We start from the raw sequence: 16,195 nt of genomic DNA on the forward strand, positions 1-16,195 counted from the left end.
CCGAATTACTGACTGTCCAGTTGTGGCACTTGGAAGCCACCCCGGAAGAGTCAAGGAGGAGAGCGTCACGGTTGCCAGGTGAGTCGAGCTCCCCAGATAGCCTCCACCCACCCGGGGGAGGAAGTGGGTCTCTCTCCTGGTACGAAGGAAACCGCCCCCCCCCCCCCCCCAGCCTTCTGTGACTCCACTCAGAGCGGGAGTTGTGTGCCTTGTTACAGCCCGGTGAGGGTGAACTCTAGACTCCCCACCTGGTCCCTCCTTGTGGGGATACCAGTGGGCAAAGCAATGCTTTTCTGTGGCATTTGGCTGGTCTGAGTGATTGTAATTGGAGGGTTTTCTATCATGCTGGGCAGCCCCCTTTCTGCTTTGTAACTAGAGAATAAGTCTGTTGGGGATTTTCTGTGTGTGCATCTTCAGTGTCTTGTGTTGTTGGGTTTTCCAGCTCCCATTCTGGGATAGAAGAGCTAAAGGACGACCCATGGATCTCGCCACAGTGTCATTCCTGGGGTCTCAAGTTCTCCAGCTGGTTTGGCTTCCCTTTCCACTTCTCAGTTCTTTTATATTTCTTTTATATGTGATTTCCAGAATTTTCATCGATACTTAGGAGGAGGAATAAGGAAATGCACATCTTTCTGGGAGTGGAAGTTTCTCTGCTTTGCTATTTATTTATTTATTTATTTTGGTACTGGGGATCTAACTTGGGTCCTTATGCTTGTGAGGCAAGCGGTGGAACCTCTGAGTTAAATCCCCGGACCTGCTTTGCTTTTTAAATATGAGATTAATTGTTCTTACAAATTAAATGGCCAGTAACAGACCAAATGTACCTTATGGCCTATTGTGCAACCACTGAAGTTGTGGCCACAATGCAAGCTTACATTTTTATTAAGATTGAAAAGGCTTGCATGGCATAAGTAGAAAAGATTGCACAAGGGTATTCATGTCTGAGTCTGATGATGACCATATAGAAAGCCAATTATAAAAATTAAAACTGGAAATTCCCCAAAGTATTAGCAATGGGTGTTTAGAGGATGGAATTATGAGTGTTTCCCTCCCTTAAAATGCCTTTTTTTTTTTTAAAAAGGAGAGAACCTGAAACTTTTATAATTAAAAAGGAATATAATTCAGTATATTTTATTCCTAAATTTCCTCTGAGAAATGTACATGCAGCTATCTTCTATGATATACAACATTTTGCATGGATTGATTTATTTGTATTTGAGCTCTTAGAAAATATTTTCAGCCTGAGTTTATGCAAATTTAATCTACATTCATGGGTTTGGGCAATTCTTCTGCCATTAAAGGGCTATTGTTACATCAATGACAATGAGCCACAAATCTATATTTACCATCCTAAAGGAATGAAGCACATTTTATTTGGAGATTAGCAAGAAAGCTTTACGAGCTCCCAGACTGCCACAAATGAGCCAAAGGGGAGGAAAGTATCATTACGCCAGGGTTGTGAGAGGAGAATTTTAGGACATGAGATGCTCAGGACTTGTGATTCTGGTTTGCTGTCCTGGGATGCAGCGCTGTCTCCTTCCTAGGCTTTGATTCTTTCATCCACCAGGCTGGGAGTTTAACTTTCACGCACAGCAGTTTTCCACAGTACAGAGGACAAAGGCTGAGACGGGCTCACAAGTGCTGCTCGACGCAGGCATTATAGAACATGGGTTACTGGTGAGCCTGCGGGGGGAGGGATCGATTTTACAAGATCTCATCTTAGAAACCTTACATTTTGCCCTACAAATTATGTTCTGTAGAAAACTCTTTGCAGAACAGCATTTGGCTTAAGCTTATTTCATCTCTGGACCTACAGAGATACTTCACAGTCACAGGAGCAGTGGCCTTTGAATAACATTTTGCTATATTTGATTCATTTTGCAAATATCATCTTATGGATGTTCATTGTCACATGCTTCGCCTTGGCCACTTTCCACTTTTCTCTCCTTCCTCTTCCTCCTCCCCTCCTTCTATCTTGAAGAAGAATCCTCAACATATCTAGCCCTCGGTTAGACCTTGGGGTCTGCCTACATCAGCCTCTTTGAGACTCCAGAGAATTTCCTGAGGAACTGAGGCACTCACCTGCTGTCCTCGCTGTCCAGCAGGCCCTGGTACGTGCTGATCTCCGACTCCAGCTGGGCCTTGGTGTCCAGCAGCACCTGATACTCCTGGTTCTGCCGCTCCAGGTCGCAGCGAATCTCAGCCAGCTGTGTCTCCACGTTGTCGATCAGGCCTTGCATCTGGGCCAGCTGGGTGCTGTACTGGGCCTCGGTTTCAGCCACAGTGCATTCCAGAGACTCAGTCTGTGGGGAGGAAGACACTGTCAGAAGGACCCTGGGCGCTTTCTCTTGGGTCCTCACTTAGCTCCTCTGAGCCTCACTTCTATTCTATATAAAATGAGGAATGCAAAGGACCTAGGTCATCAGAGGACTGTGAGGATTAAAGAACTAATATGTGTAGCAGGCTTAGAACTTTTCCTGGAAAAATTCTAAGTGCTGTCAAAGTGCCAGCTATTCTTCCACCACCGTGACTACTGTTGCTTGTGACTTATTTCTACAGCTTCAACAGGACTGACAGCATCTGGGAGGAGCGTTTGAGGCCCGGCCCCTGCCGGGAAGGGGCAGTAGAGAGCCGTTACAAAGAGATGGGCTCAGTGGTCGAACCAGTGGGACTCAGCTTCTGCTTTGCCTCTTAGGATTGAAGATCTCAGATCCTCAGTCTGAGCCCCAGTGTCCCTCATCTGTGCAGTGGGATGCAGAGGTGACTCCCTGGGGAGACTATGGCCAGGTGTGGGCTGTGCTGTGGCCCTCGCAGGAGGGAGGCCCAGTTGTGGCCTCCTGGGCCTTCTCCTGAGGCCTTCTGGAGCGCAGGCTGGTGCTTGGTGTCCTTAGCTTGAGTGGGCTGGGTGTGGTGGGGCTGGCGGAGGTGCGGTCCCGAGAGACTTTACCATCCTTGTAGGGTAAAAAATCGGAAAACTACTGTTTGCTGTAGATATGGTGGAGAACCTGGGCAACTGTTCTCCATGAAGGTATTTAAACCCACTGTCACGCCTGAGTGCCTTGGCTCAGACAGCCTTCTGTTGCTCCGCTCCACCCCTCTTCCTGTCTCTGGACGGTGTTGTAGGCTCAGGCTCAGGCCCAGGGGAAGGCTGCACCCTGTGGGCCCTGCAAGCTGTGGACTTGTCCCTCTGGCCTCCACCTGGGACAACACTGGTTCTTAGAGAAAGCCCAGTCAGTATCATCCCTGCAAGTGGGAAATACCCGCACCAGGTTCTGCTGTGCCTGCAGCTCGATCTCCAGAGTGTTGGCCGAACGCTTCAGCTCCAGGATCTCCGTCTGGCAGCCCTGCAGCTGCTCCACGCTGGACAGCTGCTGCTGGTTCAGCTCCTCCGCCTGCAACACAGGCCAGTCAGAGAACCCCGGGAGGCCCGAGCCCCGAACCCCAAGCCTGCCCCAGGCCCGCTCGGGGTCTGACCTGGGCCGAGAACCACTTTTCCGCCTCCCTGCGGTTGTTGGCGAGCACCGTTTCGTACCGGCACCGCATCTCCTCCAGGGCCCCATTGAGGTCCACGGTGGGGGCCGTGTCCAGCTCCACGCTGAGTCGGTCTCCAAGCTGTCCCCGAAGCACGCTGACCTCCTGGAGGTGGAAATGGAGGGAAGCATGCACAGAGCGAGGGGATAAAAATGTCACTTGGGTAACCAGTAGCAACTTGTTTAGTACTGGGCATAGTGGGTAACAGTGTGGGGCTTTTGATTCACATGGCCTGGCCTGACTCTTTTTACCACTTGTACTTGCCTCAGTATCTTCATCTGCAAAATGGATGCAATAATTATGCCTCTTCTGGGAGTTATTGTAAGATACAAGAGATGTAATATGCACACAAAGAACTTATAAAAGTCCCAGCGGGTAGCAAGGTGTCAGTAAGGGTTGGCTGTTATTATCATCAAACAATATTCAAAGGGAAAACATTGCTACATCGTTCAGCCTTTGTTGATATGGAATAAGCATTCACTTAATATTTTCTAATTTAGAGACATTTACAAATGCAGAATATTTAACAACATGGATTCAAATACTGCCCAAACCTCTCTCTCTTTTCTGGGATGGATTTCACTGTCTGTGTTGATTGGGTTGAGTTTTGTAGCTTGTGGGTCAGTGCCAGGGGTGGCCTTAACTATAGGTGGAGCATGGGGCTCCTTCCCCGGGGTCATGCTGCACTCAGTGACTCGAGAGGAACATCACATCCCCACTCAGCAGCTCCCTGGGATGGGCAGGCTGTGGGGCAAGAGCACCTCAAGGAGTTTTGGTCCAGCATTAGCTGCAATACCCACATTCAGTTTACACGCACAATGTGTAAAATCCATCAGCTCCTCTTTGTCCCTCTGAGCATCCTTGGGCGCTATCCTCACCTCTTGGTGGCTTTTCTTGAGGCACAGCAGCTCCTCCTTCAGCGACTCCACGTGGGCCTCCAGGCCGGACCTGCACAGGCTCAGCTCCCCCAGGATGCCCCGCAGGCCGCTGATGTCGTTCTCCACCAGCTGCCGCAGGGACAGCTCACTGTCGTACCTTTTGCAGCGAGAGAGATGCATGCAGTGCTACTCTGCTGGGCAGAATGCTGGGGGGACGCTAGTGAGGGACACACAGACTCCAGAGGGGCCATAGTTCCTCTACATGCACCCCGAATAATGCTAGGCTCAAGCTTTGAAAGCATGCTCAGCTTAAAAATATTAGGTAGCAAATACTGGGGGTGGGGGAGAACAAGGACAAGAGTGTGAGAGATGCATGGATTATTTCCTAATTACAGTTCCACTTACTTTGACCGAAAGTCGGCGGCGGCCAGTTTGCAGTTGTCAAGTTGCACAGCAAGCCTGGAGTTCTCTGCCTTCGTGCACAAGATCTGAGAAGTGAATTATTCCGTAAATAGATTCTCCTTAGAAAGAAGCCTGCTTATCTGCTCCTTTAACAGCAATGCCATTTGTTGCCTTGTGAAAGTGCTTGTAAGAAAGTATAAAGTCGCTGTCAGCCTGCTCTTCCAATTAATGTGTCGCTTCAGGAGGAAAAGAGCCATGCCAGTTTAGAGACAATGAATAGGAATAAAGAGGTTCGCTTTTGACATGACCCAAGATGTTTCGCAACATTCCCAGGAAGTTGAACACTGCTACAGTTTCCCCCATCCATAGAAATTCATCAGTAAGAGAAGGAAAGAAATAGGAGGTAAAGTTTAAAAGATGACAGTTCAGTATCTGTGTGAAGTACAGAAACATGCAGTCTCATATACAGCTGCGATGTACAGTGTTACACACAGGAGTGATTTTAGATATAATACAGTTTTCCTACTCTATAGATGATAAAGGTAAAGTCTACAGATAAATGACTTTTTTGTGGTCACTCGATAATCAGCGGCAGCACTGGGCTCCTCCATAGCATGCTAGCTCTTGACATTCTCCTCTCCTTTGGCTTATTTCCACCAAACAGCCTCTGGCAGGATGGCATAAAGCAAACCTGAGACAGGGCAGCGAGACACTGAACCTTTTGTTGGAGCTCTTCGATGGTGTGGAAGTAACGCTGGCAATCCGGGCACACGAACAGGGCATCCAGCTCCCACTGTCCTTGAATCTTGCTTTCCAGCTCTGCGTTGGTCTCCTCCAGGGAGCGCACCTTCTCCAGGTAGCTGGCCAGTCTGTCATTCAGGAACTGCATCGTCTCCTTCTCATGGCAGTTGAATGCCCCATCTTCACACCAAACTCCACTCTCTACCAGGCAGGGACCATCACAGCTGCCAGACAGGTAGCACGGTGCCAGGCACCCCAGGGGCAGGTGAGCCCTGGGGAGGAAGCTCGGTGCCTGACACCCAGGCACCGGGCCAGCACTGGGGAGGCGAGCGGCATCACAGCCTGGGTCTCCGGCACAGGACTCGGAAGGGCTGCATACCGGGGAACCACCGGAAGTCATGGTCTTGCAGGTAGGGACCAGGCAGGCTGCAAAGCTCCAATGGCCTCAACTCCAAATGCCTCCTTCCCTTCTGTCACTTTTATATGGCGCTCAAATGGGTATTTACAGAGGGCACTGATGCCTTCTTTACCACTGTGGGTGCTGTTTTCACGCAAACATTTCATTAGTGTTTATTTACTGAGGAGGAATTTTATGCCTCACAAAACAAGGATAACCTTAGGTTACTAAATCAGGACTTGCACCACTTCCACAGGCCTGTGGGATAAATACTTATTTCAGGAAAATATCCTTTGGATGAAATAAGGAACCAAAGAGAAAATTTGGTCAATCAGTAATTAAAGATGCAAGTCAATAGAAATAAGGAAAATAATAACCCACAGATTTTGATTCTGTGGATTGACTGCTTGTGTCTACTTTTAAAAACAATATGACAGCTCATTAAATGACATTAATTTGTTTGTGCCACCACCATGAAAATGGTTGTTCTGATTGGCAATCTTGCAAGGCTTGCTGTGCTCCTAAAGCAGGTGTGTACATGGTAGAGCCGCAAGGTGTGTTCAGGTTTAAAGTGCATGTTTGTGTGTGCATGTGTGTGTATGAACCATGTCTCCCTGTGCACACACTGAAAAGTCACTTTATATAACTGATGGGAACAAGAGGCGTCCCAGGACCACACTGATTATGTAGCCCTGGAGCTGTGATCTTTGATTTTCTGCTACTCGTGTTCACCTGTCTTACATCTCAGTTTTAGATGAGTTATACTACTTTCTAAACCTGTATTTCACTTGTTGCGCCCCTCCTTCCCTTCTAGGCCGGGGATCAAACCTGGGGCCTTGTGTATGCAAAGCACACACTCTACCACTGAGTTATACCCCAGCCTTCATCTGTAATTTCTAATAAGAGCTAAATATAAATTCTGAGTTACAATCTTTTAGTCTCTTGGGAAACTCTCATGGCGATGCGCCACAGCAGGGGCAGGGAAGCCATGGAAGTCTTATCTTCTGAGACATGGAGTCTGTGTTATTTAGTTACAAAGTCCTCCATTGTGTGAAGACTAAAGATACTGGAACTTTGGAAATAAAATTCTGTAACGTGGGTTCCAAACCAGCAATCTGATTAGCTAGGCTTGCTGGAGCAGTAGAGATGGATAGGGTCTTGGGATGGAACTTTTTTAGACTCTTCTTTGAATTTTACTTCCGTTATAAAATACAGTGAGTTCCACTTTGTTTGGCTTTAATTGTGGTGTTGATTTCATTTTCAAAAGTATACAAAGTTGTTTCTAGACTGTTACAGGGAAAATTCCCATCAATTTGACAAAGTTAAAAATTTCATAATCTGAAATAAATTTATTACTACTTCTTAGGTAGCTGCTAGTGGAAACAAAAAGTAAAAGCCAGAAGAACATTTATAGGTGAATTAAAAGGGTCTCTTGGGATTTATGATTCACTGCCTGAGGTGGGTTTGGGTTTAGTGATTCTCTTTACATTTCAATACTTGTGCTAAAAATTCTTAGAGGGCTGTCTGTCTTGACACTGTCATGCAAAGGGCATGAGTTCAAGATTCAAAAACATTTGAAAATTATAACTCTGAGAGGAAATCACAACCTTGCAGTCAATCTAATCAGTGGAAAGAAATTTTTCTTTTTTTTGGTACCAGGAATTGAACTCGGGACCTTGCACTTGCAAGGCAGGTGGCGGCACCACTGAGCTAAATCTCTGGCCCCAGAAAAATATATTTGAAAAGAACCTGTATCGGTTTTCCCACTGTAGACTCTAGTTAATTAAAATGCCCTACTAAATAATGTATTATTATTTTAAAGTAACCGGGGTTAAAATCAGAAATATATTCTTTTTTCTTGTACTAATTTCTAATTGGGAAATGTTGGCTGGGGCTTACTGCCTGTACTCACAGGATAGAACTCTGTATTTTGGTCTTGATTAATTAGGAGGTCTGTGTGATGACCAATAGCTGTCGCTTCCTCTTAGATCATGGAGATTGGGAAGGATTCCTTTCTGTAGCGCGCCATCCTCCAGGGAAGAGAACACTAGGAATAGAGGAAAATAAAGGACACCACGAATGATCATGGTAAATGCAACAGTCGTTCCATTGTGGGAATATCCTCTTATCTCAGCACATCTAAAATACAAGCCTTTCTACCTTGGCAACAGGACCTTTCTCAATGTGGGGCTGATTTACCTTTCGGGGTTCCTGTTCTGATCTCTGTCTTACAAACCCAAGCTCCAGCCGCTCTTCACACTTGGTGGATGCCATTCTCTGCCGGATGAGCTTGGAGACAAAGTCAGTGGAAATGTCTTTTGGCTGCCTTTGCAACAGGGCTCTTCCCAGAGCCCCTGCACAGGGACCTTAGCTTTCTGGCAGCTGTCACATTGCTTTGAGCTCAGTATGTATTTTTATGTATATTGGTCTTATTTTATGTTTATCAGTCTTATGTTTACACCCGTCTTTTTAAAAAAATTTATATATTAATTGGTACATTTTAGGTATACAATACATTTACATTTATCATTGGGTGCTTGTACCCGTACATGATGTATCTTGGTTCTTATTTTTTTCCCCGTTTCCTGTGCACCCTTCACCCCCTCCACCCTTCCCTATTTACATGGACTTCATTTCCTGTCCTGTCCCGCGGGTAAGTCAACGGAGACCCTAGAGGGGGAGTGAGAATGACAAAGGAGAGGGGACACGAGAGATGGAGACAAGACAGGTTTCTGATCAAGTCTTGTTTATTGTGGAAGCTGCTACAACATATATACCGTAGGGCTAGAGGGGAGGAGCAAGGGGAGGGCACTGGGGCTACTTCCTTGTTGCCGGGTAGATTTGCAGCAGGCCCAGATATGCCCGTAAAAGGCACTTAAGAATTCTAGGGGGGGCAAGGCCCCCACAGGTCCTCCCTTTAAAATTATAATTATAAGAAAGGCGTCAGGAGAGCCAAGCCTGCGGGGGCTGAGCCTGTCTTGGGTCAGAGCAACATACGTGTCTGCACCGCGCACCTTACCCGTCATCGGTTAACCAGAGAATCAAGGCTCTGGCACCTGTCTTAGGCGGCGCACGAGGGCGCTCTCATTGCATGGCACGCTTGCTCAGTTGCCCGTCATTGGCTTGCCAGCCCACTCACCAGGTGGGGCGAGAACACTTCGCCACGGCAAGGACCTAATCGACGGTCCGGCATTCGTCCTGGTCAGCCATTGCCAATCTATGATAGTAGACCTGTATGGGTGCTGTTTTTATTGCCTCTATCCGGGCTCTAAGGAAGGCCATGATTTTGTTGTATATTATGGGCCCCAAAGAAATGAGCAGAAGTAGGCCCAATAAGGGTCCCAGCAAAGGGAGAAGATAAGGGAGGAAACCATTGAGGCCAGTCCAGAGGGGATTTTGAGCAAATTCTTGTCGTCGTCTGTTTAGATCTTCTTGAAGTTCGCGAATTTTTCCCCTGACGATCCCAGATTTATTGGCATAGAAACAACAATGTTCATTTAGGGCTACGTAAATCCCTCCTTGTTTTGCCGTGAGGAGGTCCAGGCCCCTTCTATTTTGAAGGACCACCTCAGCCAAAGAATCGATCTGATCTTGTACATCTGTAAGAGTGTTGGAGAGAGCTTGAACATCATTAATCAACTGGTTGGATAGTTTGGCATAGGAGTGTAACGCCACTCAGATGTCAGCAGAGCCAGTGGCAAGGGCACCGGACACCCCCCAGCCCCACGAGCAGGGGGACCAGTGAAACGGCCCTGTTATGTCGCCCAGCGATATAGTCAAAGCTGGGCAAGGGCACTGGCTCATCTCCAGGAATGAGGGAGATGTCTGGGCGGACAGTCGCCACCACGCACAGCCCAGTCCAATTAGTGGGGAGGGAGGTGAATGCCAAGCTCCCTCCACAGACGAGCACGTCACCCAGGGCAGGGCAAATGGCGGCAGGGCCATTAAGCACTACCGAGCAGAGAGAGAAATTTTGGACTCCAACATGTATATCGAAGCTATTGTTGTGGCCCGAATTTAGATAACAAACTGAGGCATTGAACTGTACTGGTTGGACCCTGAAAGGCAGAGAAAAACTGCAATTGTAAGTAGAACCGTTGGCATAGTCAATTTGGTCGACAACTGGCAAGGTGAGGGGCAGGGGTGTGCCAAGAGTCAAGCATAGCCAACAATCCGCGGCAAAGGCTGGGTTGGATGTATTGATCAAATGATAAGTGGCCTCTAGGACACTCAGGGTTTGGGGGTCAGGGTCTGGGCCTCGAGGTTTGGGAAGAACCAGTGGATGATAATTTAGGGAGGGCTACATCTCTTGGATGATAGTCTCGAGCTGATTTTGCACTCGCTCTTCCCTGAGCTGATCTGAAGGCCCACCACCATCAGATATATGGATAGGGGCCTGTGGCGGCCAGCAGACATCTTTGCTGAGACCGCCGTTGCAGGAGGCTTGGCCAAATTTAGGATATCCAGTGGGGCTGGAAAAGTCCCAGTCACCTCCGACGGAGCCCCTGTAAGTTCTTCGTAGAACAGCAGTTAGATATATTTTTCCATCAGAATATGTACATTGTTGGGCTTCAGTGTAACAGGTAGAATGCATCTCTGTGGCCATGACACAACCGGCAGGGCATGGCCCTGGTTTGCCATTGACTGTTGGTATGATTTTAGGCTTAGTGACGCAATCCCATTTTTGGTTATATCCTTCCGCTAGCACGGCCTCATAAACTAAGTAGGCAATCTTGTCGCTGCAATCAGTACTACGAGTGTAACTTGTGGGTGCAGCCCTGCCAGAACCCCCAGCACAGTCACAGGGGTTACCATACAGGGCAATGAGCAGTTGTTCTTTGTTAACTGGTTGAAATCCGCTTTTTGTTAGCGATGCCAGGAACAGCAACAGACCATGCAACAAATTCAGGGATGTCATCTTTTTAACCTGTAAGCAAAATTTCGTCCTGCAATGTAAGCAAGGCTGGGCTGTAGATAAGAGAGTTAGGCTAACCTGATTAAGTTTTTGAAGATAACCAATGTGGACATATTACAATAACATATTTAAAACTTAACCAATGTAAATATTTTGTAACAACATAATCAGTGCTTAAATATCAAGAATAACCAATGTAATCAATTTATAACATATTTAGATAATATTCGTTGTGATGTGTCTCCCATAAGATTATAATATAAAATTTACTAGGGGGTCCCTTTAATGAATTAAGACCAGAATAATCATTTTCTGGGTGGCCACTTCTATATTCATCAAAGGGAGTCCCCATCTATATTCATTTTGACAAACAATTAAGAATATATATCTTTTTATTTTACAACTGTCAATTGCAATTTGATTATTGCATGTAGGTGACAATACACATTACTTTCACAAAATAAATCTCAGTGGCACTTTGATCAATTAGCAACCTGGGAAGGAAGGTATGTCTTTAATTTAATAATATTTATCTGTAAGTCAATTTAACAATAGGCGAATATCCTTTGAAAAGGAAGGAACATATTGAGCTCAACTGTACGAACACAAACAACAGACAATAGACAAACATATGAGACAGTGTATAAAATTAGGGTGCACTCAAATATAACTGGCCAAATTGAATTATACTATTCTCTTTATGATTATTAGATTATAATTGTAGGCACCATTGTTAACTGGTTGAACTTGGACAATGTTGGATCATCGGCATCATTAACACGCTTATCAACTTGTTTTACTAAGCGTTCTGGAAGCCACCTGGCCGACTTCATTTCCTTGGAGTAAACACACACTGACCCTCAGCCCCAGATGAGTATGGGGTCAGGCCCATGCCATGAGTGGTCCAGGGGGTCTCTCCACATCACAGAGGCAAATTGTTTTTGTGTCTCTGGTTGCCAGAAACAGTTAGCTGCGGATAATCCCTTAGCATCCAAATTTAAAAAGTTAAGAATAAATAGTGCATGTGATATTAGGTTTCTGGGTGACCCCTTGATAGGGTACCATTCCCCCTTTTTTATTTTATCTAATGTAATTTTGAGTGTGAGGTTGGCTCGTTTTATAATGCCTTGTTCTTGTGGATTATATGGGATTCCCGTTATGTGTGTTATATCTAATTGTTTGCAAAACTTCGAGAAGCCAGAACTGGTATAGCCTGGACCATTGTCTGTCTTAATTTGCTGTGGACATCCAAGTACTGAGAAGGCAACTAGAAGGTGGGCAATTACATGTTTAGTAGCCTCCCCAGATTGTAGGGTGGCAAATATAAATCCACTATATGTATCAATGTTGACATGTATATATTTAAGATTACCAAATTCAGGGTAATGTGTGACGTCCATTTGCCATAGGGCATTTGGAATTAAGCCACGAGGATTAACTCCCAGATGAGGTGTGGGAAGATGGAGGGTGCACGTAGGGCAGGTTTTAACAATTTGTCTAGCTTGTTCTCTAGTAAGTTTATACATGAGGCGAAGCGTGTGGGCACTAAGGTGATGTAACTGGTGCGCCTTCTGTGCCTGGTCAATCTGAATGGAGGCATCAATACTTAGTGAGTAGGCAAAAGCCTGAGGTCTTGTGGCCAGATCTGCTAACCGGTTGCCTTCTGTAAGTGGGCCAGGTAGGTTAGAGTGGGCACGAAGGTGCCCAATAAAAAAAGGCTTGGATCTTTTTCTGATTAGATCTTGTAATTGAATAAAAAGACCACCAGTTTGAGAAGCGTGTTTTACCAATCCACATGTCTCTAACAGGGGAACAGATTGAGCAATGTAAGCACTGTCAGTAAAGAGATTAAAGGCTTGTTCAGGGAATGCAGAAAAGACTGCTATGACTGCATGTAGCTTGGTTATTTGGGCTGAAGAACAGCTGGTTTGGAAGTGGACAATGTTATTGTCCCACACATAGGCAGCTATCCCGGTAGAAGAACCATCTGTAAAGACTAATAGGGCTTCTGTTAGAGGAGAACAGGAAGTGACTTTTGGGAAAATGAACTCATGTCTATTGGCAAAGTCAATAAGTTTGTTTGGAGGACAGTGATCGTCTATTAAGCCTGTATAAGAAGCGAGAGCAACTGGCCAGGAGCCGGTAGTCTGCATAAGCCAATCGATTGGGGTGAGCCAATTTTCTGCCACCGATTCTAAAATGGCCATTGTGTAAGGTGCAGTGGCCCCGTATTGAGCTGCGGCCATTTTAAATTTTTTAATGACCTTAAAATTGAAACCACTGTGGTGTCTCCACGCCTGTCCCTGTGCGTCAGTAGTTTTAGTTACGGGAAAGGCTTCCGCATTTTTAAGTTTTAGGGATACTCCCGACCCGGATGGCACCCTAGGGGCCGCCCCTCTAACGGGGGGTCGTGGCTTAAGTTTGTCCTCTCTACGGACATTTTCATGGGTTTTGCCTGTTCTTAAGCCCTCGAGCTGGGTAATAAGTTCCTGGTGTTCCTTTTCTAATCTTATTTGTTCTTTTAGAAATTCTATCTTGTCCCGGAGTTCCTTTTGGGGATCAACAGCAGGGCATGCCAAAGCGGGCGCATTGGGAGTGTTGGGTACCGGAACATAAGGAGGAGGACCTTGGACTACGGGCGACCAGGCAGGATTATGATATCTGGCTGCCTCCTCCTCAAGATTGGCCCAGTCAGCCTCCCCCGGATCGTTCCGTGGCAAGGGGGGGTGTCTGAGGTGGCGGAGGGAAGGGTACAAGGCCGGTTCCTCCTTAACAGGCGGGGCGGGGTCAGAGGCAGGGGCTGAAAGAGTGGAGGCGGAAGCTGAGGAGCGCTGAAGCTTTTCTTTAAAAGGCTTGGAAGAGGCAGAGCCCGCCTGTAAACCCTCATCGGTTGCATTTTTTTTTTTTTTGTCTGGCTCATCGTCACTATCAGAAGACATCAAGTCTTTTTCCTCATTTTTTGAGGAAGTCCCGTCCCGCAGGGGCTCGGGCCTCGGTGCCATCTTGGCATCTCGGGGGGTGTTTACAAACTCCTCACTCCGAGGGACAATGATCGACCCTTCCTCCGATCGGAGAGCTGTCTCCCCGACCTGGATGGCTTGAGCCACCAGCGGATCTTTGGTCTTTTGGGAGATAATTTCATTAATAAGATTTCAATAAGAAAATGCAGTAATCGGGACCTTTTCTGGTCCACAAGTAGCATAATAACCTTTAAGGGCCTCCCCTACTCTTTTCCATCTCCTCTCGTCAATGGTACCCTCGGCGGGAAACCAAGGGCAGAGATCTCTAATATAATCAAAATATTTTAACAACTGTTTGACTGTAACCTTTACCCCTCATGTCTGTAAAGTTTCTTTAAGACCTTGTACAAATAACTCATGTTGGCTAATCCCCTGTCCCATAATCGCTGCTCAACTCACTGAGGTGCAGGAAAGACGGCAGGTTCACGTCAGATGCAATCCTCTTTTTTCTATTTTATTTGTCTCTTCTATTTTATTGGGCCCCCGAGCAGCGTTCTTCACTGGATCCCCCGTTCTCGGGCCCCACGCTGGGCGCCACTTGTCCCGTCCCGCGGGTAAGTCAATGGAGACCCTAGAGGGGGAGTGAGAATGACAAAGGACAGGGGACATGAGAGATGGAGACAAGACAGGTTTCTGATCAAGTCTCGTTTATTGCGGAAGCTGCTGCAACATATATACCGTAGGGCTAGAGGGGAGGAGCAAGGGGAGGGTACTGGGGCTACTTCCTTGTTGCCGGGTAGATTTGCAGCAGGCCCAGATATGCCCGTAAAAGGCACTTAAGAATTCTAGGGGGGGCAAGGCCCCCACAATTTCCATTTTTTTTTCTTTCTCATAATTTTTCCTTTCCCTTCTTCCCTTTCCCCTTCCCCTCCCACTTCCCCTACCCCTTTGGACTTTTTCCTATTTCAAATTATCAATTATTCATTTTAATCCTTATTTACACTTCCAGTTTCTCGCACTAGAGAAACTATTTGGTATTTACACATGTGTGTCCTATTTATTTCACTTAATAATATGGCCTCAATATGTATCCATTTAGCTATAAATGACTCTAGTTTCTCATTCTTTATGGCTGAGTAGTACTCCATTTTATAAAAAAACCACATCTGCTTTATCCAGTTTCCAGTTGATGAGCACTTGGGCTGCTTCCAAGCTTTAGCTATTACAAACTGTGCTGCTATAAACATGGGTGCACATATATCGCTGTTACACCTGTCTTAATTTAAGACATGTGTATCTTATTTGTCCTTTGCACATGGGACATATATTCAACAGGTCCTAAAAAATGTGTGCTAAGAATATATCTGCTGAGACCACCAGCCCAGAGTACCGAGGAGGTGAGCCTCTCAGGCCTCCATACCACCACCCCAGAGGGCCAAGGAGGTGAGCCTCTTGGGCCTCTGTACTACCATCCCAGAGCACCGGGAGGTGAGCCTCTTGGGCCACCATAACACCACCCCAGAGTGCTGAGGACAGGAGCTGTGTGGGCACCAGTGCCAGCCCCCCCCCCCGCAGTGGTGCTGAGCCATTATCTAGATCTACACCACAGAGTTGCAGGGGTCATAAAGGACATTGTTCTGAGGTTGAGAAGATAGAGTAGAAATGAACAACAGGAAGAGGACCTCTCTGAGGCCCCTTGATGAAAATTAAAGCCCACCAGAAAAGTGAAGAAAATCTCTGCAATAAAGGCACACCAGATCACCTTAGGTGGGAGAGCAGTGCTGTGGACCAGAGCAGCATGGCTGCAAGCAGATCCTAGCCAGGGCTCCACCCCACTCCAGAGGCCTGGGCACTCTGGCCCAATTCAAGGGCTTGCCTGGAAAAGAGCTGTACAGGCACACAAGCAACAGCCAGAGGTTTGCCCCAATACCGTCAGTCAGTGCGTGAGACCCTAGCCGAAGCTTGTTCACACTACAGGAACTGGGGTGCACAGCCTCCAGCCAAAGGCCCTCCCAGACAATAGCTACTTAGGGGCCAAACCAGTGGCACACCTAGATATCATCCCAAGTGTGCACAAGCCCCAGCCAGAAGCCCACCCAGACAACAGGTCAGTTCAGAGATCCAGAAGGCCACCTTTCTGAACCCAGGAATTAGTGTACTGGTAAGCAGCAGAGAAAAGGCAGCTCTGTGGCTTGCTGAGAATTGAAGACCACTGGATGAGCAAAAAGTTGGCTCAACAAAGGCACAGCAGGCTGCCTCTGTTGAAATGAGAAGACATGTAAACAAGCCTCAAAACCAGACTTCCCGATCACCTAAAGCAAGCCCAAAGGGAAACAAGATGGAACAATCTGAAACTCAACCACTTGGACTC

At 46.8% G+C, this 16,195-nt stretch overlaps 1 protein-coding gene across 1 annotated transcript; it reads right to left on the bottom strand.

The window, feature by feature from the left end:
• Positions 1–1,275: 1,275 nt before the first annotated feature.
• On the bottom strand, positions 1,276–5,952 carry Krt40 (keratin 40). Its single transcript, XM_004859853.2, has 7 exons — positions 5,530–5,952; positions 4,815–4,897; positions 4,410–4,566; positions 3,475–3,636; positions 3,267–3,392; positions 2,083–2,303; positions 1,276–1,683 (listed from the first exon to the last, which is right to left on the bottom strand). The coding sequence occupies exons 1-7, from the start codon at positions 5,950–5,952 to the stop codon at positions 1,584–1,586; spliced, it is 1,272 nt and encodes a 423-aa protein (XP_004859910.1). The 3' UTR covers positions 1,276–1,583.
• Positions 5,953–16,195: the final 10,243 nt, after the last annotated feature.

The sequence above is a fragment of the Heterocephalus glaber genome, unplaced genomic scaffold, assembly GCF_053883595.1.
Source record: "Heterocephalus glaber isolate CG9 unplaced genomic scaffold, H.glaber_assembly_v1.0 deba00001773, whole genome shotgun sequence".
NCBI classification, from domain to species: Eukaryota; Metazoa; Chordata; class Mammalia; order Rodentia; family Bathyergidae; genus Heterocephalus; species Heterocephalus glaber.